This window comes from Euleptes europaea, chromosome 4, assembly GCF_029931775.1.
Source record: "Euleptes europaea isolate rEulEur1 chromosome 4, rEulEur1.hap1, whole genome shotgun sequence".
Lineage (NCBI taxonomy): Eukaryota > Metazoa > Chordata > Lepidosauria > Squamata > Sphaerodactylidae > Euleptes > Euleptes europaea.
Genome location: NC_079315.1, coordinates 46,212,990 through 46,237,535, shown reverse-complemented (window position 1 = coordinate 46,237,535; position 24,546 = coordinate 46,212,990). Strand labels below are relative to the sequence as shown.

The 24,546-nt window shown below is 40.7% G+C and overlaps 1 protein-coding gene across 1 annotated transcript in view; it reads right to left on the bottom strand.

Moving 5' to 3' along the window:
• Positions 1-24,546, bottom strand: part of GLIS3 (GLIS family zinc finger 3) — a 260,740-nt gene that overhangs the window by 141,322 nt on the left and 94,872 nt on the right. The window contains exon 3 of the mRNA XM_056848674.1: positions 18,594-19,707. Coding sequence (XP_056704652.1) covers positions 18,594-19,707 — 1,114 coding nt within the window. The remainder of the gene's footprint in view (positions 1-18,593; positions 19,708-24,546) is intronic.

The window sequence follows — 24,546 nt, the reverse complement described above, 5'->3', positions numbered from 1 at the left end:
GCACCTGTGGATCCATATTAAGGAGCCTGAGGCCCTGTCAGGGTCCCTTATCAGCATTTTCCCTTATCAAAGAGAAAAATACTTAGAGTAAAAACTTGGGTGTTCTTAAATAAAGGGGTTCATTTGCAGTGCAATATAGAGACCTCAGGAGCAATTAACTCAATATGGAGGGAACCTGGTGCATTGGATGGTTAAGAGCCCCATTCAGCACCTAGCACTAACGCACCCCGGAGTTAGCATTTATTAATCTGTAGTCATGCCACCTGAAACGTCCTTGGGAAGTCAAACAACCTGTGAGTTGAGGGAATTTTCCCCTGATGTTGGGTAAACACAGTATGCACAGTAAATGCAGAATGCAGAGGACTTATCAGAAAATGTACGTAAGTTACTTAGGCTAATTACAGCCCTAACATTGAAAAGTATTCTTCCCTTAATGGGAGATTCAGTGCTCCTGCCAAGAGTCAAAGGGGTAGCCCCAACAAACCCAGGAAAAAAATGGGAACCTAATAGATGTGTCTCAGCAACCATCAACTAGGTGAGGGATACTGTAAGAGGAATCCAGCATCCTCCTTTCAGCTTCATATAGATTTTCCACCTTCTAGGTGAAAGCTTGGCTATAAAAAGAAGTAAGCCAAATCTATACCACATAGGCTTCGCATAACACAACTCCTTGTCAGATCCGAGTTCGAATTTGAGGGAGAATATCAAATCTTCCAAGCCTATGCCATCCAGATTAACTGTTTTAAATACAGCTGAACAACCCCGTGGGTGAGATAGGCAGGAACTCTCATGGGTTGCATATGAGATGAAATGTCCCATGAGCCCTCCTTCCTTGATGCTGAGGTGGCCATGTAAATCGACTTCAAGGTCGGTGGGAAGACACTTGTCACAGAGAGGATGAGTGTCTATACACCCATGGGGGTATATGCATTCCAGCAGGAGTCCCAAGAAGAGGCTCTGGAAACATAAGGGGGGGGGGGTAACGGAACATGGCTGAGAAGCCTTCCCCACATGCTGGACAATATTTCAGCCCAAGCTTGCTTACCCCACCAGCGACGGCGATGCCTGACGTCGAGGGAAGCGGTGGGGGGGGGGGCTGCAATGCCGAGACTCCTCCCCTTCTCCGAACAGATGCCGCCTTGGCAGCAATAGACGGTTGGCATGGAGGCAAACTCGAACCTGCTCGTCTCGGCACTGAGTAGGAATCGGTGTATGACGTCGACAAGAGCCAGGTGCCTGTTGTATTGGTGCATCAGAGGCGAGCCAACGTTGAGGCTTTAACACCGGGAGGAGTAGGTGTTCCCACCTCCTTGGAATTGTTCGACCTCGAGACCTCCTCTCTGCACGTCATGGGGGACTGATCCCCTAGTGCTGTAGACTAGCAGGCTTTCCACGTAGTCTGTTGACGTTGAGGCATCATCCATGCACGTCATGGGGGCCAGAGCCCCTAGCACCACAGTAAAACGGCTTCCTATGCAGCCTTTCGACTTTGAGGTCTCATCCATGCATGTCATGGGGGACAGAACACTGAGCCCCTAGAGTAACTGTACAGTGGCTTTTCTCAGAGCCTGTCGACTTTGAGGTCTCATCCATGCACATCATGAGGGACGGAACACCGAGCCCCTAGTGCAGGGGTCAGCAAACTCATTAGTCAAAAGAGCCAAATATCAACAGTACAACGATTGAGATTTCTCTTGAGAGCCAAATTTCTTAAACTTAAACTATATAGGTAGGTACACTGTTTATTAACTTAATAAACTTTAATTAAAGTTTTAAGTCTTAATTAAACTATAGGTACACTGAATAAAACTTGATATCATACTTAATAGTTATCTTATTTATTGATAAAAATTAAATTGTAAGTCCCTGCCATTTCCCCCTCCCCGTCCAGAGTCCTCGTCTGGAGGCCTGGTCTACCACCATAAAAGCCTATTGGTAGACCTGGCCTCCGGCTGAGTCCCGTTGGGAGGCCAGGTCTACCCATTGGCTTTCTTAGCAGTAGACCTGGCCTCCGGGGGCCCATAGAAGCCAATGGGTAGACCTGGCCTCTGAAGGGGGACTTTTTCCCCTCCTCGGAGTCCAGGTCTACTGCCAAGAAAGCCAGTGGGTAGACATGGCCTCCCAATGGGACTCAGCCAGAGGCCCGGTCTACCAAAGGAAGCCCGCCCCGCCCAACAGCTGATAGGCGGAGGGGGGGCCAGGAACCGCCGAGCCGCCCGCCCAGCAATTGCGCGGCTAGAGGGGAGGGGAGGCTTTAGACTCCCAACCATTGAGGGCAAGGGAAATGGGGACCTGGCCATTCTCCACGGCGGGGGGGGAGACAGCGCACCTGCTTGCCCGCTCTCTCTCTCTCAGGTGCGCCGGCTCCGCAGACCGGCTGCCGGCGCAAGCGGGCGCAAGAGCAGGGGCTTCGAACCAAGTTCAGAGAGCCGCACTCAACGGGCCAAAGAGCCGCATGTGGCTCTGGAGCCGCAGTTTTGAGACCCCTGCCCTAGTGCAACCGTACAATGGCTTTCCTCAGAGCCTGTCGACCTAGAGGTCTCATCCATGCACGTAATGGGGGACAGAACCCCTAGTGCTGCAGCATATCCAGTCATTATCACAGTCTTTGGGTCTGAGACCTGTAAAGCCGGATTTTCTCACAGACATTCGAACTGGAGCAACACAGCCTGAATGACTTGTAAAAATGAGAAAGAGACAAGATTAAAACAAGCATCTGAAACAGAACAGACCATTAATTTGTGGCATACTCATTCTGCGTTTGGCAGAATTGTTAAAGAAAGCCATATTGGCAAAACAGACATCAAATGCTGAGAGAAAATTTTTTCTGAGGTAGAAGAAAAGACACACGTTTCTCAAATAGAATTATTATTAATAATTAATAAGCATTATTAATTTGTACCATACTTATTGTACATTTGGCACATTTGTTAAATAAAGCCACATTGACAAAAGAAAAGAAATCAAATCCTGAAGAGAAGACTCTTCTAAAGTGAAGGAAAAGACATAAGTCTCTTTAACAGCACAACACATCGTTATTTTGTGCTATAATCCTTTCATATTTGGCACATTTGTTACATAAAACCATATTGGCAAAAAGGAAATAAAATCCTGAAGAGAAAACCTTTTCTGAAATAAAAGAAAAAGCACAACTTTCTCAAACGTAACAACAGTCATTATTTTGTGCCACACTATTTCTACATTTGGCACAGAAATAAGATCATATTGGCAAAAAAGAAATAAAATCCTGAAGAGAAATTTTCTCTGAGGTAAAAGAAAAGACGCACTGAAACAAAGCTAGTGCTCTCTCCATGGCGGCGAAGAGAACTGAGGGAGGAGCGCTCCTCCCCCCTCTGTCACATGACCATTGGGCAGGAAGCCGGCTCGCTTTTGGCCTGGGATGGAGGGGAGGGGGAGCGCTCCTGGCGCTCTGAAGCTCCTGAAAGCTTTCTAGTCAGTTCTCCACGGCAGGCCTACGCAAGAGCAGATCTCATGAGGGACTGCACAGAAGCCACGAAGATGAACCTTCTTTCATATCTGGTGTAAGACTGTGAAGAAATACTGGATTCAAGTTCATAAAGAAATGCAAGCAATGTTAAACATTAAGATTGCTTTGGATCCTAAGTACATGCTACTTGGGATAACACCAGCAACACTGGAAAAGGTGTTTGAGGAATTGTATAGATATGTGGTCACAGCCAACAGAATGGTACTAGCCATGAAATGGAAATCAGATGGTCACAACATAGAAAAATGGAAGAATAAATTGGCAGAATATATGGACCAAAAGGGAGACAGAGTAACAACTTCTGTCTGAATGTCTCCTGAGGTTTCATCTGTTTACACCGTTTCTTAATATTTTTTCTCCTTTTGTTGAAATTGGTTTAGATACTTAGAGTGAAATTGCTTTGAAGTTGCCCAGAAGAGAGACTGTGGGAGTTTTTTATTTTGAGATAAGATATGCTTGCTAAACTCTTATGACTCAGCAACTGAGAGGGGTTGATATCTCTGAGTGGCTACAGCTGGAAGGCTGCTTAAAGACGCTGTTGAAACATCTAAATTAGGACTGCGAGTCAGTGCTTATAACCAGCTATTTGATAAGTTCTGCTTTTAGCATGGATAATACTTTTATAGAGACTGTAATAAGGAAAGACTGAGTTGCCTTCAGATTTGAGTCCTGACCTATTACCCAGACTGGTGTTTACTTAATCTGGCCATTTGGTAAAAGTGTCACTATCTAGCACAATGGGTGCTGGTAAAAGGGTCGGAAAATTCCCAGTTCTGGTCTTTGACAATTTCGTTCCTCTGTTACAAAGTTACAAAATCTTAACTCCTCAATGGAAGTGGACAGAACACGGGAAACTGAGTCAGCAGGTTCATCTCAGCAAAACCTGATACAGTAGTCTGATTCAGCTAATCACCCGTTACAGAACCTTCTCTTCTTGAAAACTCCATAGAAGAGAACTTACTTAGCTCCTTTTCAGCTCTTCCACCCAAAGAACAAACAGTGATTACTTCTAGGTTATGTAAGCCTTGTAAAAAATTTATGTTGAAAAGTGTATCGCCTTGCTTCACTTGCAAAGTTTTGCAACCCTAGCCAGGAAACACTGCCCTCTAGAGCGAGGTGCTTATTACAGGGGAGTGTTTCTGGCCTGGCAACAGGCAGTGGAAGAAGAGGGAGGTGCTTACTACAGGGGAGGCTGGGAAGAGGTTTTGAAGCCTGGCCTGAGGGAGACTCAGCTAGAGGAGAAGCTGAGGATTTTCCTCCTGTTGTTGTGGGGAATTTAAGAAGACTCTCCAGAGAAGAAAACAGCCGGGGACACAGAGAACACCAGCTGGCAGAAGAGTGGCCATTTTCTGGACTGAGTCTTTGATCCTGAGTATCACTGGGACTTTGCTGTGACAGTGAGGAAAAGTGGTTTCTCTCAGGAACTGTGAGGAAAGTGGAACCTATCTGCAGCTTGAGAGCCAGAACGCAGAGACTAAACAGACTTCCTTCCCTTTGCCCACTGACTTTGGGGGGGGTTAACATAATGGTTATTCTCACTGTTTGTTTCACACTCCTAGCCTGTGAACACACTAGCAACTTACCTTGCAATTTCAACGTGTCCAGAACACAAGAATCCAACTTGACTTTAAATTTCTGTTCCCACCGCGCTGCCTTTCTTCACTGCATGTGATAAGCCGGGATCAACGGGCTCCCACACATGCCCAGTCGGCGCTGGAATCAAGAGGACGGTGATTGGTCCAGCGTCCCTTAGGGAGGCGGGAGGAGTGGGGTGGTTGGCTGGCAGCTGGAAGTGGGCTGGCAGCAGGAAGTGGATTCAACACTGATTGCATGTTCCCACTGTAAGGCTCCCGGTGAGGAAGACGCTTCATTTTTTTACTTCGCCGTATAAGCGGATCCTCTTACCGCGGAGAAATTGCACTCTGATGACGCTTCGGAGATCCTTCGAACAGAGTAAGTGTGAACATGCAAGGAAAGCCCGCAGAAGTTGGCGCCGCAAACGCCCAGTGCGGTCATGGCCCTAGTTTGACTTTATTGCTCCCCTCCCCTTTCAATAAATGGTATTTGTTTAAGCAGTTCAAGTGTTCCGTGTTTTGAATGGGGGCATCTACAAATCCTGTGGTCATTAACCTGGCCCTTTTTACAGCAAAAAGGGTTACAGTTAGAACAGCTAAGAATTAAACTTCTAAAAACAAAACGTGACTCATCACAACAGGAGGCATCTTTACTTTTACCAAACAGCACAACTGTGACCAGCAAAATTAAGACAATCCCTACGATATCTCCTATGCCAACTATGTTAAAGATGGGTGAGTCAAGGAACTCAAAGGAGTATATAAATAGAAACCTGCAGAAGGAAACCAAGCACAAAACCTCCAGCATTTCACCAGAGGTCTCTATAGATAATCAAACTAAACTGGAAGATGGTATATCCATTAAGAACGGATGTATATTTGTGGACTCAACAGGTGTTCTAAATAAAATATCAACTATCAACTGACAACTAAAAATCTTATCCTGGAACCTGGGGGGCTGGAGAAATAGGCTTCATGATCCAGATTTCTTAATTTTTTTGCATACTTATGATATTCTTTGCTTTCAGGAAACGTGGATCCAAAATTCTGATCCTCCATTTATTCAGGGCTATAGGTCCTTTCATGTGCCAGCAACTAAAACACATGCAAAACTAAAACACACGCAAAAGGTCGTGGGCGGGGTGGATTGGTAACTTTTGTCACAGTTGATTTAAAAGTGGAAATACAAGTCTTAGAGAACACTTGGAATAATAACTTTCAGACTTTACCGATCAAACGTTTCAGTTTCGGAAGCTTGTGTATATCCCACGTAGGGGTCCTGCACCACAAGAAAAAAGGAGAATTTGGGAGTCCTTAACTGATTTTTTTTAATCAATGAGTCTCCACCCAAAGCTTCACATTATATTATGTGGAGATTTTAACACAAGAATTGGGTTGAGTGGCTCAGATGATAGAGCCGGCTTGACAGCTCATGTTAATCCTTTAGCTCGTTCCGCAAAGAATGTGGTGATTAACAAGTTCGGACAAATATTTCTGGAGCTGTTCTCACTGAATAATTTATATGTATTGCATGGCACCATGTTCGATTCATTAGGGGGGACTTTCACCTATCTATCAACCTGTAGGGCAAGTACAATAGACTACATTGCCATATCCAATAGTTAAATAAATTTGGTGGTTAAGTATGAGGTTTTTGATTTTTATATGAGTGACCATTGCCTGCAGAGTTTGTTGCTTAAAACCAAACCTAACATCTTAATGAGGCCAGCTCTGGAATATGCAGAGCATATAGTCCCTGGTTTCAGGAGACTTAAATGGTTGGAGCATTTACATAACAAATTATTCCTAATATTTTACAAATCCAGAATTAGAGCTACTGAGATCAGCTCTAACACACAATGGCACCAATGCCATAAAAATATGTGATGCCATCAATAATTACTTCAAGCCTCTATTAATAAATAATAGACCTATAAAACCAGTATTATATGTTAAAAATGGTTGGTATGATAATGAGTGCAAAGCATCTAAGAAAGAACTAGTTTCTTTAATGAGGCAGGTGGGGAGGAGTTCAGATGGGACACTGATGTCTTGTGTTTTAAAACTCAGGACTCAGTATAAAAATTTACTCAAGCAAAAGAAAATGGAACACACTAAACCTCTGTGGAAGGAGTTGGAGCGAGCAGTAGGGGATCAGCATTTTTGGGAACTGGTCTCAAATAGCACCCTGACCTGGATGGCCCAGGCTAGCCTGATCTCGTCAGATCTCAGAAGCAAAGCAGGGTCAGCCCTGGTTAGTATTTGGATGGGAGACCACCAAGGAATACCAGGGTTGCTGTGCAGAGGAAGGCATTGGCAAACCCCCTCTGTTAGTCTCTTGCCATGAAAACCCCAAAAGGGGTCACCATAAGTTGGCTGCGACTTGAAGGCACTTTACACACACACACTCAAATAGCACAAGGAATTTTTCCAGTCAGATTGATGCGCATATTTCAGGGAGAGTATGGTTTCTGTATTTTAGCAATGTCTTTGGTACTCAAACATTGCCCTCTGCTGTGGACAGTCATCACCAACAGAATCTCCTTTTGGACTTTTTGGGTCTTCCTGAATGGGCTCCAGTCTCGGAGTCTGAAATTAGGGCCTTAATTGCCTCATTAACTTCTGGAAAATCCCCCAGGGAAGACCTAATACCCCCAGACTTATATAAAGTTTTTTCCAACTGGTGGTCTCCAGTCTTGGCTAGAGTTTCTTCACAGATTAATGAAACAGGAGCTATCCCCCCTGGGTGGAAATAAAGTATTGTTGTCCCTATATACAAAAAAGGGGATAGAAAGGCTCCACAAAATTATAGGCCAATAAACTTACTCAATATAGCGGCCAAGTTATATGGTAAATACCTTCTGCCTAAACTAGAAGACTGAGTGGCAGAGAACCATATAATACATCCTGTACAGGCGGGATTTAGAAAAGGTTCCAGCACCATTGATCAATGCCAAATTCTTTATCAACTGGCCCACTCTGGAGTAAATAGTCCGACGAAAGCCCTATACGTTGCCTTTGATGGTTTGGCCGCCTTTGATTCTATTAATAGATCCCGTCTTTGGTTAAAGCTAGATATGAACATCGATAAGCTGCTGTTATTTTTGATACATGAGCTACACACTTATACTTTCATCCAAATCAGCGTAGAAATCTCTGGTTCCCTAACTAATAAAATCCCAACTTGTAAGGGCATGAAACAGGTGTGTGTGCTGGCCCCTTTAATGCTTAACCTGTATATAAATAATGTTGTGGAGAGTCTATCTGGCCTGCAATTTGTTCCACCCACCTTGGGACAACAAAAATTTTCAATCTTGTTATATGCAGACGATATGGTCCTAATCTCCTTGACCAAAATAGGTCTGAGAAGATCATTACAACTACTGGGATTGTTCTGTAAGGAAGAGGATATTAACATCAACTTTGGGGAAACAAAAGTAATGGTTTTTAGGAGGAAAAGAGCAAAAACATCTTCCTGGAACATTCTGGGCAACCCAATAGCACAATGTAGCAAATTTAAATATCTTGGTGTGAAATTTAAGGAGACTTTAAATTGGAAGGACCATTTGGCCACAGTGAAATCCCCAGCGTTAAGGATAGCGGGGTCTATTCTGAGCTTTTATTACTCAAAAGGAGGGCATTTAAATGATCCAGCTTTGAAACTGTTCGAAAGTAAGGTCATCCCTCATCTCCTTTATGGAGTTGAAGTGTGGGGGTGGAATGAGGATAATTTATCAAGCCTTGAAATAATCCAAAACCAATTTCTAAGGTGTATTTTAATTCTTCCTAGAGGGTCTCCAGCAGCCCTGATGAGAGCAGAAGTAGGATTGCCTTCTCTTAGGGCCTGGGCTCATTTAGCAGTTTTAAAATCTTGGAAGAGAACTAATTTACTTGGACCTAATTAATTACGCCAACAATCTTTTATCTTATTGTTATCCAAAGATTTTTGAATAGTATTCTCTTAAAATACTCCATCCCAGATGACCTTCTAGAAGTCTCAAGTGATAATCACCAGTTTAGAGATTGAGATTATAAGGCTGATGCTTTGATAGATCATTCAGTAATCTTAAAATCTAAAGGAGCACCATGGTATAAACTAATTAAAAATTACCACTCTAGAACCCTCTACCTAGTTAATATCGTAAATGCTAACATTAGAGCATCTTTTACTTCATTGCGTTTCCAATCCATGCCAATGGCATTACTGACTGGTAGATATTCTCGATTACCAAGGGAACAATGCGTGTGCATTTGTGGATCCTCAAAACTGGCTTACCTCATTATATCCTTTTTTGCCCCCTGTATGATGGTCCTAGGGCCAAATATTAGCAGGAATATTATCTGTTGTTATGGTATATTCAGATGAGGAGAAAATCAAATTTCTGCTGACTGACATCGATGCTCATGTAACACATAGGGTTTCTTTGTTTGCCGTAGCAGCAAAGAAAATAAGATCTAAGGTTTCTGAAGGAGTTATTAAGTTTAAAACAGTGAATGAGGACATTCTGGTATCTGTTATAATATTTTAATTGCTCGTTTATTTTATTTATATTGCTGTATTACCATGTTTTAGCCAATCGTATGTATGTATGTACTACTGTTTGTTGTATTACTGTGTTTTAGTTATTTGTGATGGACAACGACCATATACAATACATTTTCTTCTTGGCAGAATATACTGTCATGGCAAAACTGACCAATTTAGTAAACAAAAGACCTAGGCCATCTATGCAGGGTCGATTTTGATGCTCGCTCAAAGCTGCTTTTTTAAATGCGACCTTTAAAATGACTATTCATCATCCCGACACAAGAGGAGAAGTCAAACAAATTCCACCCCCCCACATTCGCCTGCTTCTTTGTTTGCATAGCTATTAGCAATGGTCGTTTAGCTAAGCCGCAGCTGTGATTCTGCATGCTTCTTTCTGGAAATTCTTCGATGTGGGGGCGGAGCAAACACAAAGGGTCGAATTAAAGGGGCTCTTAAGTAATGCGAAGCAGGTATGCGCCGAAATAGAATGACAGTTCAGCGTGAAGAAATTAAAAAAATATGTGGGGCACTTCAGCCTGGAATGCGCTGCTAGTTACCAAGCATAAACGCCCCTAGAGAAGAACTGTTTTTAAACAATTGTTTTTAAATTCTTGGAGGCTTTATTATGCATATGTGAAAACAGTCTAAGTTGTGAGGAGTTCAATATGAATAATATTAAAAATGTGTTTTTAAAGGTATTTTTGTTTCGTTTAAAAATATATAGAAATAGAGAATATATCTATCACATTTTATAATGTTAGAGGTTAAATTGGGATAAAAGACATATTCCCACACAGTATATATACTTTTTCTTCTACATAATTGAACAGTGGATGTAATATTTTTGATGTATTATTGTACTCCCTATTTCCCCTCATCCCTTTTCTTTTACGTTCGCTCCTTTATTCTGTTGAAAATTTATATATAGAAAGAAAAGCTTGTAAAGTCCTCTCTGTGGCTGGCCTGCACCTGCACAGTCCCATGTGGGAATGCACAGAGGCCCCAATGATAAACTATCCATTTTAACAAGATTTGTACACCCCCCCAAAAAAGATAATTTGTGACAGCACAGCAAAAAGTTCAGTCCATACAAACTATACAATTAATAATATACTTATATAATTATTCAATAATATTCAGAATGTATTAGTGAATAAATGTTAATACTTTTTCATCAACATTTTCCATAATAGCTATAGTTGAAAAGTAATTAAGCCCAAATTTGAAAATTGCATTTTCTGAAAGTATTCAAAGCCGTATTTATGAAAATCTGCACAAACCTCAGCATGCACATGCAAATTAGCAATGAAAGTGCATGACTTACAAATAAGCTATACCACTATATAAAATGTCCTGTATCGATGCAGAAGTCAAAAGATCCCACACATCATAATAGAAGATGAGTTTTTTAAGTTGGGGTCCTTGTTGCTTTTTAGCTATGGCTACTGCAAAAGATGCTGGATGAAACATGTTTGGTGGTTTTATTCATGGACACATTTGCAATATTAGTGAACTGAGTTGAGTGAATCAACCAGTTTTATTTAGTGAAACTAGTTTTTGAGAGATGTATTAAAGTTATTTTAACTGGGACACCAACCTTCTATATTTGGTAAAATATATAAGTCGCTAATCACTACAGATAGGTCATGATTTCTTTTCAGTCTTAAGACAACTTCCATCAACACAACACAGTCATCACTCAAGGCCAATAAATATAGAATATTTGCTGGGAGAAGAGGTCTAGAGCAAGAACCTAATGAGTAGGTTTATGTTCCTTAGATATCCTCAAAATTGTTTTAATCATGGTGTTAGAAATCATAAGAGCATAAGAAAAGCCATGCTGGATCAGACTAAGACCCATTATGTCAAGCAGTCTATTTGACTTTGACTATTTGCTATATAACACACACACACACACACACACACACTGCTATAGAGGTCAAATTTTCCTTTTTCACATTTTGTGGTCATTTATCTTGACTTTCTTGTCCTCAACCCTAATAAATGAAGCAAGTGATTAACTTGAAGTCCTTTGAAAGTTTAATTTAAAGACACAGAATAATAACTTTAAACTATAGTTAAAACCTTTACTTTAGGATCATGTGTTATACGATTTTATTCTATTTTTAATCGTTTTTATATGCTTGATTGTTTCAATCATATTAGATAGAGTCAAGGATAATAAAAAAATACTTTTAAAAATTACCCTTCAAACCTGCATCTGAATGTGTATTAATACCCGATAATATTCCTGTCAAAAATTTTATCCCTGGGGCCAGCATACTACCCTTCAAAAATATTATTAGCAGCAAAAACTTATTGACGATGTTTCTTATAATGCAATAATAAATAGGATATTTCAGCAATATTCTACTGTTTGTCTATGAAAATGTGAACAGAGCAGAAGATATTTCAATATTCCTGCAGAAACATATTTTTCCCCATTCTACCGGAGTTATTACTGTGCTTGTCATTTGCATAAAACACACAGAATGCTACTTAAATACTATTCATTTGACAGCTGAACTTAAGAACAAAAATAATAATTTTATAAAAATGAACTAAGTTCATGGGGAAAATGGGAAGAGTGAAAACAATTACATTAACCACATTCATAAGATTTTCCCATACAGAAATCCTGAACCTGGAAGAATGTACATATCTGCAAATTGTCATGAACAAAAGACAAGAAAAATTCCAAAACCTTCTACTGCCACCAATTGGTATTTCCTGTTGAAGTTCAGATCATGTTATAAGATCATCTGCTATTTCTTTTTTTTTTTAAGGGATATGTGTATAATGATGTACACAATTCAATAACAGTCTCATTATTAAAGTGTATATAGTAAAGCTATGTATTAATGCAGTCCTTAAAATTCATAAGCCAAAGTATTTGCCTTAAAACTAAAAGTGCTCTCCCAGTACAATCCTATACAGAGTTACTCCAGTCTAAGCCCATTGAAATGAAATGATGATAACAATAACAATAATAATAGAGAAATTGCTGCATTTAGGGGCATCCAGAAAGGACAAGCATGGCTGTTTCCACACCAAGATTTTTCTCTGCTATGGCTTCCAAACTGAAGAGCTTGGGGGAGGGAAAATCCACATGACATTGTGTTGTAATAATCCTCTGCCCAGGTTCTCCCCATCCTGAAAAAACTCTTCTCCAAACTTGTTTTATTCTCTTGTTTTTGGAACAACTCTGTCCAAGGCCATATTGTGGTGTCTGGAAGACGTGGCATACATTTTCCTGCCTTTGAAAGATCCCACCCACATTAATGTCATTTTCTCACTGTCAACCCATTGTGGGTGCCATTTCTCCACCATTTTTTTCCTGCAGAGACACCAGAGGACTTTTTGTGAGTTGTTACTATTGCACTGCTGCACAATAACATTATAACCATCTGTTGCCAATTATTTATTTCCATTTCAAAGTTTTAATTCTTCTGAATTCCCAGTTTCCATTTTAAAAAAAATACATTTCCAGCCCTTTTCATTGCAGAGATATAAGGGGAAACATGCTGGCAGTTTTGTCCAGATAGCATGGAAAGGAATTGGTAGGGGAAGCTGCAAGATAGCTGCTATGGGGTGAAAGTTTACTGTTCAGTCATTTGTTTCAAAGTCCACAATGCAGTAATAGACACTCTGAGCCCAGCCTTGGCTGGGACACAGCGGGGTACATTTTTTTAAAAAAAAACAATTAAATAAATAATTTCTCCATGTACCAGCTAAATGGGGGGGAATTATACGGCAGCAGTTCAGGTGGAAGGACACTATTTATGACATACTGTGCGGGGGGGGGGGCGACAGAAAGAAAATTGTGGTGAGTCACCACGGTGGCCATGATGAACACTGTTCTGACAGCCAACACAAAGTGCTTCAGAGCATGTGTGGAAGTTGAAAAGGGGGGGGGGAGAGAAAAGTGCTCAGATTCCTTGTGTGGGAGATCTGTTGCCGACACACACCGCAACAATGAAAGCAGAGAATTCTCACCCTCTGGAAAAAGCCTATGTTGATTTGGTAGGTATGCACAGGATTGCACCCTTAACCTGGATCAATTTGCACTGTAAAAAGTTCCAACCCAGCTAAAGATGATCAAGAGTAAGAGTGGCATTTTAGACTTGCCTCTGAATAGTTTAGGATGGTGACTCAGTACTGATGTGTTAAGGTACATCAGTACTGTGCTGGCTTTGTAACTCTATCACCAACATACAATGGACAGGATTATGGGCATGCTGGGAGTAGGGTTGCCAGGTCCCTCTTCACCACCAGTGAGAGGTTTTTGGGGTGGAGCCTGAGGAGGGTGGGGTTTGGGGAGGGATTTCAGTGCCATAGAGTCCAATTGCCAAAGCGGCCATTTTCTCCAGGTGAACTGGTCTCTATCAGCTGGAGATCAGTTGTAATAGGAGGAGACCTCAAGCTAGTACATGGAGGTTGGCAACCCTAACTGGAAGAGGTGGGAGGCTTAGTCAGCATCCTAAGACTTGCCAGCCCCAGTCATACCCAACCACACCAGCATAATGTTATGCCAGTAAGAATCCTAGTATAGCTTTAAACATATGGAAAGTGAAACTACAACTTGCAACTTAAACCAGATAATGACTAGTGGTACAAGCCTTGTTCAGCCTCCTACCTTGCCCATGAGTCCCTGGGCACAGTTTGGGGTACTATATATGCAGCCAAACATAGCCCTCCTAAACAGCATATAATCCCTGGCCTGGAAACTGATAGTTCATGGCACAGGACTGTATCTATCTGGTTTTCTGCCACTCACACAGTACCTGGGAGTACTTTGGTGATGGGACTTCTACAGAAAGCATACTACCAGCCACTCCACTCTAATCTGTGCTACTGGTGGTCAAATATCCATGATACCTACTGGCTTGCAGAATCAGAGCCCCATGGATAAGCAGACTCAGCAGACACAATTCCAGCCCAACTCTCTTCAAAGAACAGCTAACTATTGGATCAGAAATTAAACTGTAATCTCCAATAGGTGTATCCCACCATATGGGAAGGTAGAGGAGAAAGATGCAAGAACACCATGCACAGAGCTTTGGGCCTCTTGCTGTTTACTGCTATGGTGCAGCGTTGCCCATTACAGTCCTTCTGTCTCTTTGGACTGTTGGAAGAAGCCATCAAACAGAGGGAGAGTCAAGGATGCACTCCATTCACAGTCCAAAGCAAACTATCTTCCAAGCTTGCATCATAGCCAATGGCTGCAGTCACTAATGTGCTTCCAGCTGCATTCTATGGGGTTGCAATTTCTCTTATTCTAGCCTAACTCCTGCATCTTTGCAAGCTGATTTTGTCTTCTCAGTCCAATGGTAATTCTGGAGTGGATTAACATATAGTTAATCCCAGACAATCTAAAATACTGGCCTGGGTTAAGGAACAGTGTTGTTCCAAAAACCACAGCAACGCTGTTCATCTGATTTGCTGCCAGTATGCCTGATGCTGCTCAATAAATATGTGGATTCATTTACAGCTGTGTTGCTGGGGTTTGGTAGACAGGGATCAGTTCCTATCTCCTGCTTGTTACTGAACTCAGCTATCTTTGTATGCAACTCCCGCGGGAGGGGGGGGAGAGAACTGAATGTTTGAATTGGTGTCTAGATGAAATCTGCATGATGGGATGGGGCAGGTATGAACAAAGCCCAAAGGTTATATATTTGCTCTCTGCTGAGCAAGCATTGGATAATGAGTAGTGGTACAAGCATCTTTGGGATGGAGCTGCCCAGCAGCAATCCTTAGCTGGAAGTACGGTAAGCTTCACTAAAGAAAGTGGGACTTTTTTAAAGGTTTGGACTATTACTCAGAAATTAATGGAACAAGTCAGTCATCATGGGTCTTGTGCCACCTGAAAGACTGACAAAGTTGTATTTCAGCATAAGCTTTTGTGGACTAGCAGTTGATGAATTAGGCTTTAGTTCACAAAGGTTGTACAAGAATACTAATTTGTTCATTTTGAAGGTGCCACAAGAATCCAGTTTGGTTCTGCTGCAGCAGATTAATGTAACCAGAGTTTCTCTGTAGAGTTGTTAGCTTTTAAACTAGCCCCTCTAGCTGTCCCTTTAATAGAAGTTTGATGGGCAGCAATTAGCAGGTGATGTTATTGCGCTCCATTCCACAAAAAGCTTCAACTGCCCATTTCTGCATATTAAACCTTTATTAAAGGAACAGGGCTTTTTTCCCCCTGGACAATTGGCAACCGTACCCCCTCCCCCAATGATTTAATGAAGCCCTAACACTTTCAGTGCAGCTTAGCCACAACTGATAGCTGATTTAGGGGACACTGTATTTGTGCTTTGTGCACGTGTGTGTCTGTGTATGTGTGTAAAGTGCTGTCAAGTCACAGGTGATCAGGCTTGCCTGGACCATATAGGTCAGGGCTAGTAGTAGGTATAAATCAACATATCTATAATTGTACATCAGCATATATTACTGCTGTATTTTAACTGTTTGGGTAATTGACTTGGAACTTACTGAGCCTGGCAGAGAAGTGTGGCATTATCTACACGGGCCATGAACCAGAAGCATTAATTTAAAACTTAATCTCTGTTAATACACAAAGGCCCTCATATAACTTGTGTTCCTTCCACTGGATATCTATGAGTTGTGTGTTGCCTCCTCCTTAATACGTTTCACTCCTTGCTGGAGGTCTGCCATTGTCATTTTTTGGGGGGCCGGTCTTTTCTGCCTTTATCAGGTGTGCAGCAGGTAAAGCATTTCTTGGCATGGCAATAATGGGGAAAGCTTCACCTGCTGTATGCCTATCTCATGGGCAACTGTGAAAGATACAAGAGCCATGCCAATTGCCTCATTTCGGTGAGACATCAAAATCTCACATGCCAATAAAGAGTCCTATAGTTGGGGGGGGGGGGAGACTGCTACAGAAAAACAACCTCTGTGTATTATAATGTAAATTTGATGCCATTTTAAAGCCAAAAATTGCAGAGCAGTAAATCCTTCCTTAGGTTAGCTTGTGCTTGCTAAAGCTATCATCTCACCATTAAGATTTCTAAGAGCTTTGATATTTTTTCCCAAAGTAATTTAAAATTTCAAAAAAAGTCACATTCTTATAAAGGATTTGAGCAGAAAATATCAACTAGGTACAAGGACTATAAACCATTAATCTGCATTAGAAATTAGGGAGGCATTTTATGTCACATTTTAAGTTATTGGTATAATGGCTGACAATTTCCTTGCTTTCTTTTTACTAATAGATGTTTAATTTTTAAGGATTCTGTTCTTCTGTGTGTACATATGAGGAGGGATGTGAGAATACAAAAGAACCTCTTTTGGGGATGGGGGAGGCTGGATAAAATTGTCTTTCCTATGGAAGAATTTGAATATATTTTATTCAGCACGCACCATATAGGAAAATAAATAAATTCTTCTCAATTGAACTCTGTCCAGCAGCTATTTCTAGAAAATATACTTGTTTGTTATGAAATAGTGTACAATCTGTACATTTTTACAGCATTTCTCATCTGCATTGCTCATCTAAAATTAGAAACTCCAGGATTTTTTCAAAATTTTGCTTAGACTTGGAGTTTTGGGGGAATGTATAGTTTAATGAACAAATTTGTTTACATCCTGACACTTCTTTGGTAAATGAAACAGGATAGTTTATCCTAAAGTATTGCAGATACAGTCCCATTTTAATACATTAAAATGGTGTTTAAGTTTCTACGTCTGAATTTCCATTGCTATAGGAGAGTGACATTCCAGGTCAGCTTCTGACATGACAGTAGCAGAAAAGGCATTTGCCTGCTTATTACTTGATTGATCATCTTGCCCAGTATGAACCTGAACACTCCCTCAGAGCTCTCTTCTAGCAGTACTATTCCTTAAATCAATTAGATTGGCTATGGCTTGAATGTGCTATACCACCAGCCCTCTGAAACAGAGAGTTAGGAAGCATATGGTTTTGGAGACACTGTAAAGCCTTTTTATTTAAAAGGGCGTCTGATACAGGCTAGTGTATTTTTCTGCTTTAGGAAGTGCTTTGGGGTGATACCATTTGAAGCAGCACTAAATCCTATCAAAATCTTTGCAGAGTTGTGTGTTATGTGATGAGAAAGTTCTCCTTGACTATCTGATCCTTAATTTATCCCCAAAAACACAGAGTAAAATTATATCCACAGGATGTAAAAAAATCCAGTTAATTTCATATTAAGACTCAGGCTCTAGGCTACTTCAGATTTGTGACACAGCCTGGAAGAGTCTTTCATAGATTTCTGCATTGATTGGCATCATTGCCTTCACTGATAACTTCATACTGGGAGACCATACTGGGAGGGGGTGCAGTAAAATTAGAGGATTCTAGACCCCATACTTATCCAGTAACACTGCCAGATATGTTCAGTACCCAAGTCCAGATTCTCACATTTCAGATCTCAGCAGCAATTCGTATTCTGTGATAGGATCACTCAATATGTAGTTTAGTCTTAAAAAGCAGTTGCAAGGAGACTTGAAATGACTTGAGATGATTAAGGTGCCTGCCTTTCCCCCTTACCACTGCTAACAGCAACCTGGATGGGTGGTTTGATTAGGCAGAGGCAAGGGGTTATGCAAACAATAACTTTCTCTTCTTCAGAACCACAGCCTCAATTTTCTTTAATCTCTCCCCCAATCGTTTTTATAATACAGTGAACTGTAAGTGAATTTACATCCCTAAATTGGCCCTGAGTGTGCTCTTACAGTCAACATTCTGCCTAGAGTAATCCAATGCTTTTTCCTGACAAGATCATTTAGTATTTTGTTAAGGAAAATATTTAAGATAGTGTCATCTGAGGGCCTTATACTGAATTTAAAACAACTAGGAATTTTGAAAACAAAAGAAAAATAATTGTGTTTACTTACCAGTGAGGACAACTGAGACAGAACAACTAAAATAAATAAAATAGGATTTGCTCCAAATGTACATGCCTGTAGCAGTCTAAACATTGTGTCCATTAAAACATTTTAGACTTACCGTACATTTGTTTGGCTTCTCTCCTGAATGCACTCTCATATGAATCAGCAGTTTATAACGGGCATTAAATGGCTTGTATCTTCGAGGACACCCAGTCCAGAAACAAGTGAAATCTTCTCCTTTCCTCTGGTCTATGTGAATTTTTTCTATGTGCCGCACAAGTTCCTCTTGCTGGTCATAAGTAGCACTGCAGTCTATCCATTGACAGCAGTGTTTGCCATTAAAATCATCTAGTTCACCATCCTCATCTAAGACAGGGCCTTTGGCAGTTGGTGGCAGGGAAAGCTGGTGGGAATGGTTTACAAGGTCATGTTGATGTGCATGGTATGGTGGAGGCGGACCATGTGGGGGAGGAAGAGCAGAGAGAGCCGGCGAACGAGCAGAGGGAATATCAATTGTACTCCTAGAGAAAACATCCATTTGTCCATTTTTAAATATTCCTATAGATTGGTTGTCTAGCACAGGCATACCTTGTTGAACAACCATGTTGTTTGTGACTGCTTTCTGTAAGCTATTTTGCTCCAGCTGTTGCATGCGTTGGTATTCAGTGTTTCCATTTTCACTGCACCCTGGGAGGGCAACACTACCATTAGCCACAAGAAACCTTTTTTGAGGATTTGGAATAGAGCAACTCTGGGGAATACAACTTCCCCTTATTCCTAAAAAATGCCCATAGACCTCAGGTTGAGGGGACATATTTGATGGAGATGTTCTTGAACCATTAATATAAGCAACAAGAGAAGTGGGGGATGTACGGATAATTGTATTGAAGTCAATTCCAATGCCATCAGACAATGGGGACAAGGAAAGGGCCCTCTTTTTGGCAGAATGAGACCTATTTGAAGAATAGTGAGGACTAGGATAGGGTGAATGGTTGTGGTCCATACCCAACAAGTAAGATGGTAATGAGTTAGGTACATTGTTGGACAGGGATGTTCCAGATGGGACACTTGTGATATCCCCTAGTTCACTGCCATTTTGGGAGCCTTGGTTGGAAGGAAGAGAAGGAAAAATCCTGTAACCATGAAACCATTCTTGTTTTACACTTTGTATAGATTGACTTTCTGACAGGCTTAGAGTTGTGGATGCCAAAGATTCACGTGACATGAGTGACCTGTAATAAACACAAGTAAGAGAAAAAGAATGGGGTCTTAGCAACTTAAAATCTAGACCTTAGAAGTAATATGAAACAATTAACATATATAGAAAACAAGTGGCAGAAATAATGATTAGCAATTAAGATCCATCTTTTAACCACTGTCTTTTACATTTTTGTTCAAAACTGTAGATGCTGAGTTATTATTTTTATCTGCACTAGCAAATGTCTCTTATGATGATGATGGCTATGACATACATTAGCTAATATAGTTTTAAGTTTTAAAAGGCAGGGGAGGGAAATGTCCCTTTCCAGGTCTGTTTTGGCCTTGAGGGAGGACTCATCGGGCCAGGCCCAGCAGCAACCACATGGCATGTGTGAAGAATGCAAGAATCCAGAAAGTTCTTCTGGTTTAGGAGCCAGTTGGTTGACAGCTAAAGAAGTGAGCTTCCGGTTCCGGTTGAGCTGAGAACACTGTTGTGGCAGTGTTGTTTTATGGACAGTTTTATTTTGCTCTATTTTTAGATTTATTATCTTTCAGTTTTATTATCTTTATTTGTTAGCATTTTGTTGGCTGGTGTCCACAATATTAAGGGAATTCATAACAGGCATTTGCTGTTCTGCCTCCCTAAAATTTCTCTATAGCAACCTTGAGCAAACTTGACAAGGCGAATGCCAAAGACTTCTACTTTTGGGTGCTGCCTTATACACCTCACCCATAAGCTAAGTATTTAACTTAATATTTGTTGCAGAAATTTCCTTTCTCTCTCTCTTATTAGGGTGTGGCAGAGTGGTGAGAGGGTTGAGCTAAATGAATTCTTCTCATCTGTCTTCACTGTTGAAGATATAGGGCAGATACCTTCTCCTGAACAGATGTTTTGGGGAGGGGAGAGTGAGGAACTGGGGCAAATAGTGGTAACAAGGAAGGAAGTTCTAGAATGTCTAGACAAACTGCAAACTAACAAGTCTTGAAGAACTCAAATGCGAAATTGCTGGACTCCTAACAATGATATAGAATGGCCAATGTAACACCCATTTATTAAAAATGTTCTGGGGAGACCCAGGAAATGACATATAGAGCATATAGAAGGGCAAGCCCTGCTGAGCAAAACCCAACATGGTTTCTGTAAAGGTAGCTCCTGCCTCACTAACCTTTTAGAGTTTTTTGAAAGTGTCAATAAGCATGTGGACAGGAATGAGCCTGTGGACACTGTGTATTTGGATTTTCAAAAGGCTTCTGACAAAGTCCCCCACCAAAGACTGCTAAGCAAACTTCATAGTCATGGGATAAGAGGACAAGCCCTCTTATGGATTGAGAGCTGGCTGAAAAATAGGAAACAGAGTAGGAATCAATGGTCAGTTCTCACAATGGAGGGATGTGAGCAGTGCGGTCCCCCAGGGATTGGTGTTGGGACCGGTGCTTTTCAACCTGTTCATCAATGACCTGGAGTTGGGGGTGAACAGTGAGGTGGCCAAGTTTGCAGATGACACCAAATTATTTAGGGTGGTTAAAACAAAATTGGACTATGAAGAGCTCCAAAAGGATCTCTACAAACTGGAAGAATGGGCATTAAAATGGCAAATGAGATTCAATGTGAGCAAGTGTAAAGTGATGCATATTGGGGCAAAAAATCCCAACTTCACATATACACTGATGGGATCTGTGCTGGCAGCGACAGACCAAGAAAGGGATCTTGGGGTGGTAGTGGATCACTCAATGAAGATGTCAACCCAGTGTGCAGCTGCTGTGAAAAAGGCAAATTCCATGCTGGCCATAATTAGAGGAGGAATAGAGAATAAAACTGCTGCTATCATACTACCCTTGTACAAATCTACGGTGAGACCACACTTGTAATACTGTGTACAGTTCTGGTCACCACACCTTAAAAAGGTTATTGCAGAGGTTGATATAGAAAAGAGCAACCAAAATGATCAGGGGACTAGAGCAATTGTCTATCAGGAGCAGTTAAAACACTTAGGGCTGTTCAGTTTGGAAAGAAGGGGAGACATGATAGAGGTCTATAAAATTATGTGTGGTATGGAGAGATTGGACAGGGAGAAGCTTTTCTACCTCTCTCATAATACTAGAACGTGGGGTCATCTGCTGAAGCTGGAGAGTGAGAGTTTCAAAACAGATAAAAGGAATATTTCTTCACACATCACATAGTTAAATTGTGGAACTCCCTGCCCCAGGATGGGGTGATGGTTTCCAACTTCTGTTTATCTGTTTCAAAACAGATAAAAGGAATATTTCTTCACACATCACATAGTTAAATTGTGGAACTCCCTGCCCCAGGATGTGGTGATGGTTTCCAACTTGGAAGATTTTAAGATGTGAGTGGACATGTTAATGGAGGAGAGGGGTATTCATGTCTACCAGTAAAAATGGATACTAGTCATCATCATCATGCATATCTATTCTCTCCAGGATCAGAGGAGCATGTTTATTATATTAGGTGCTTTGGAACACAGGCAGGATAAAGCTGCTGCAGTTGTCTTGCTTGTGGGCTTCCTAGAGGCAGCTGGTTGGGCCACTGTGTGAACAGACTGCTGGACTTGATTGACCTTGGTCTGATCCAGCATGGCCTTTCTTATGTTCTTTTTTTAATCTGCTGTTTTCAAGGTCTGCAAGGCTTTTAACTCTTTTTACTCTTATAACCCCTTCAAGGCTTTTAACTTTTAACTCTTTTAATTCTTATAACCTTTTAAGGCTTTTCTGGTTGAGGCTTTTTAAGAATTCCAAGGTTTTGTATTTAAGATTTTAAAGTGAAGGGCTAAGGTGAAAAGGAGAGTTTTTTTATACCTATCTGTTGTCATTACATAAATTCTGTTTTATGATAGCCTTAGCCATTTTAGTTATTGATTCATGTTTTAATATAATTAATTAAAATTAGGAAATAATGAATTAAAGAATTATTTTATAATTTATTTTGTTAATTTTTAGCTAAGGGAGTTAATAACTCTTTTAAATTGATTTCAACTATCTATCTAGTTAAATTGATTAAGCCTTAATAAACTAAGTTTATATATAATAATGGGACAGAAAAGGTCATGAGCTCTTGATGGAGATTTACCCCACTCTAAGCAGAGTAAGATGGAGAATTTTTTCACCATAGAGACTTCTAATAGATTTGCCTCTCTCTTGAGTAGAGATCTCACCCCCCCATCCTATAAATATTTCTTCAGACCCCCTTCCGGGTTCTCCTTCACATATGGCCATTTTAGACAATCTTTTGGGGTGGAAAACAAAGATCGGGAAAAACAACAAATAGATTTGGAGATACTAGCATCTCAGATGATCCTAATTTATAATACTCTAAAGAACGTTTTTGACAAAACACATAGATAACTTCTTAGCAAAGGGAAAGAAGGAAAATAAGAGCATAGAAGTGAAGGCAGAAGTACTACCTATTTTGCCAACAGGAACGCAAATGGTATACGAACAAAGAGATGGGATGTTATATCAACCAAAGGGCAAGGAGGGGAAGGGAGGCGTGTCCAACATGGAAAAGCAAAAGAAAGGTAATTAGAAATGTGTATCAAATTTGGATCCTCATTCACATCCCCTGATACTTGAATGTAACAAAATAGTGCTGAACATCCTTCCTTGTAATGGGCAGATGATAACTGGATGAGCAAATGGGCTGCCCGAGAACATCTTTGTTATCTGTTACATAAGCATTCTTCTTCTATTGATTTAGAATTAGTGAAACATATCCCGGGTCTTTTAAGGAGAGATAGAATTAGATTTAAGTATTTCACCCGGATACGAACACTGATATTTTCTATGCAGGAGTACCTTAAAAGATACCAGGTATTTCCTATACAGTCATACTGTCAGAAAGGGAAGCCATCTCTCTTAACAAACTTGGAGACTTTACCACAGATAAGGAAGAATAGAGGAATAGAGAATGAGGTGAGCCCCATCTTTTAAAAAACACTTATGCTTGATCCAGATCAACCCACTGAATGGTTGGTCAGACCCAGTTAACTCCTATTACACGACCCCGAAATCAAAAGGGCCCTAACTATGGCGCCCTAACAAAACCAGCCCCAAAAGATAGAAAAATGGGAGAAAGCACAGTGCCATGTATCTGAGCAAAGGCAAATAGTCTAACTTGAAAAAGATGAATAATTATTTGGCTTTTTCGGGAATTGCCTATTCAGAGAGATCCCCTGGTTTTGGCATTCAGTAAAACCAAAACCCAAATATTGTCGAAATAGCTAATTTTGGGTTTCTTTTTGGTTCAGGTATATCAATATGCACAACCCTAATCCACACATTTGCCATGCTGCACCCTCTGTAACAAAAACAGCCTTAGCCCAGACATATAATAATTTAAGACCATTAAGGTGGAATGAAGCTATGGAATAGAAAGTGGTAGCACAAATGAACAATAAAAACTAGTCATATAGGCTCCCAAGTAATTAAGAACATGGAAAATATGGAACTTTTTATTTAACTAATTGATTTCCTTCAGCCTATGCTGGTAGCAGGCGGAGCAAAGGGCAAGGGACATGGCATACCCAGTAGAAATAACTGGTATTATGCTGATTGCAAGGCATTCAAAAGGGCAATTAGGAGCCTTCATAAACCATTTAAAAACTCAAATAGAATAGAGGTATTGCCAAGAATTTTGAAATTGTAAAGAGTATATAAAAATTTACTAAAAATTAAGAAACTTGAAGGCCAGAAAAAAGAATGGGAATGTTTATTCTGGGCCGTAAACACAAAAAACGACAAACTTTTCTGGACCTTAATAGCCAAAGAACTAAACACAAGGTTTCCTGTGCCATGCCACAATCCAGCAGTTGTCTGGGAAGCCTTTTTTACTACCACTTTTTCAAATAAAAATG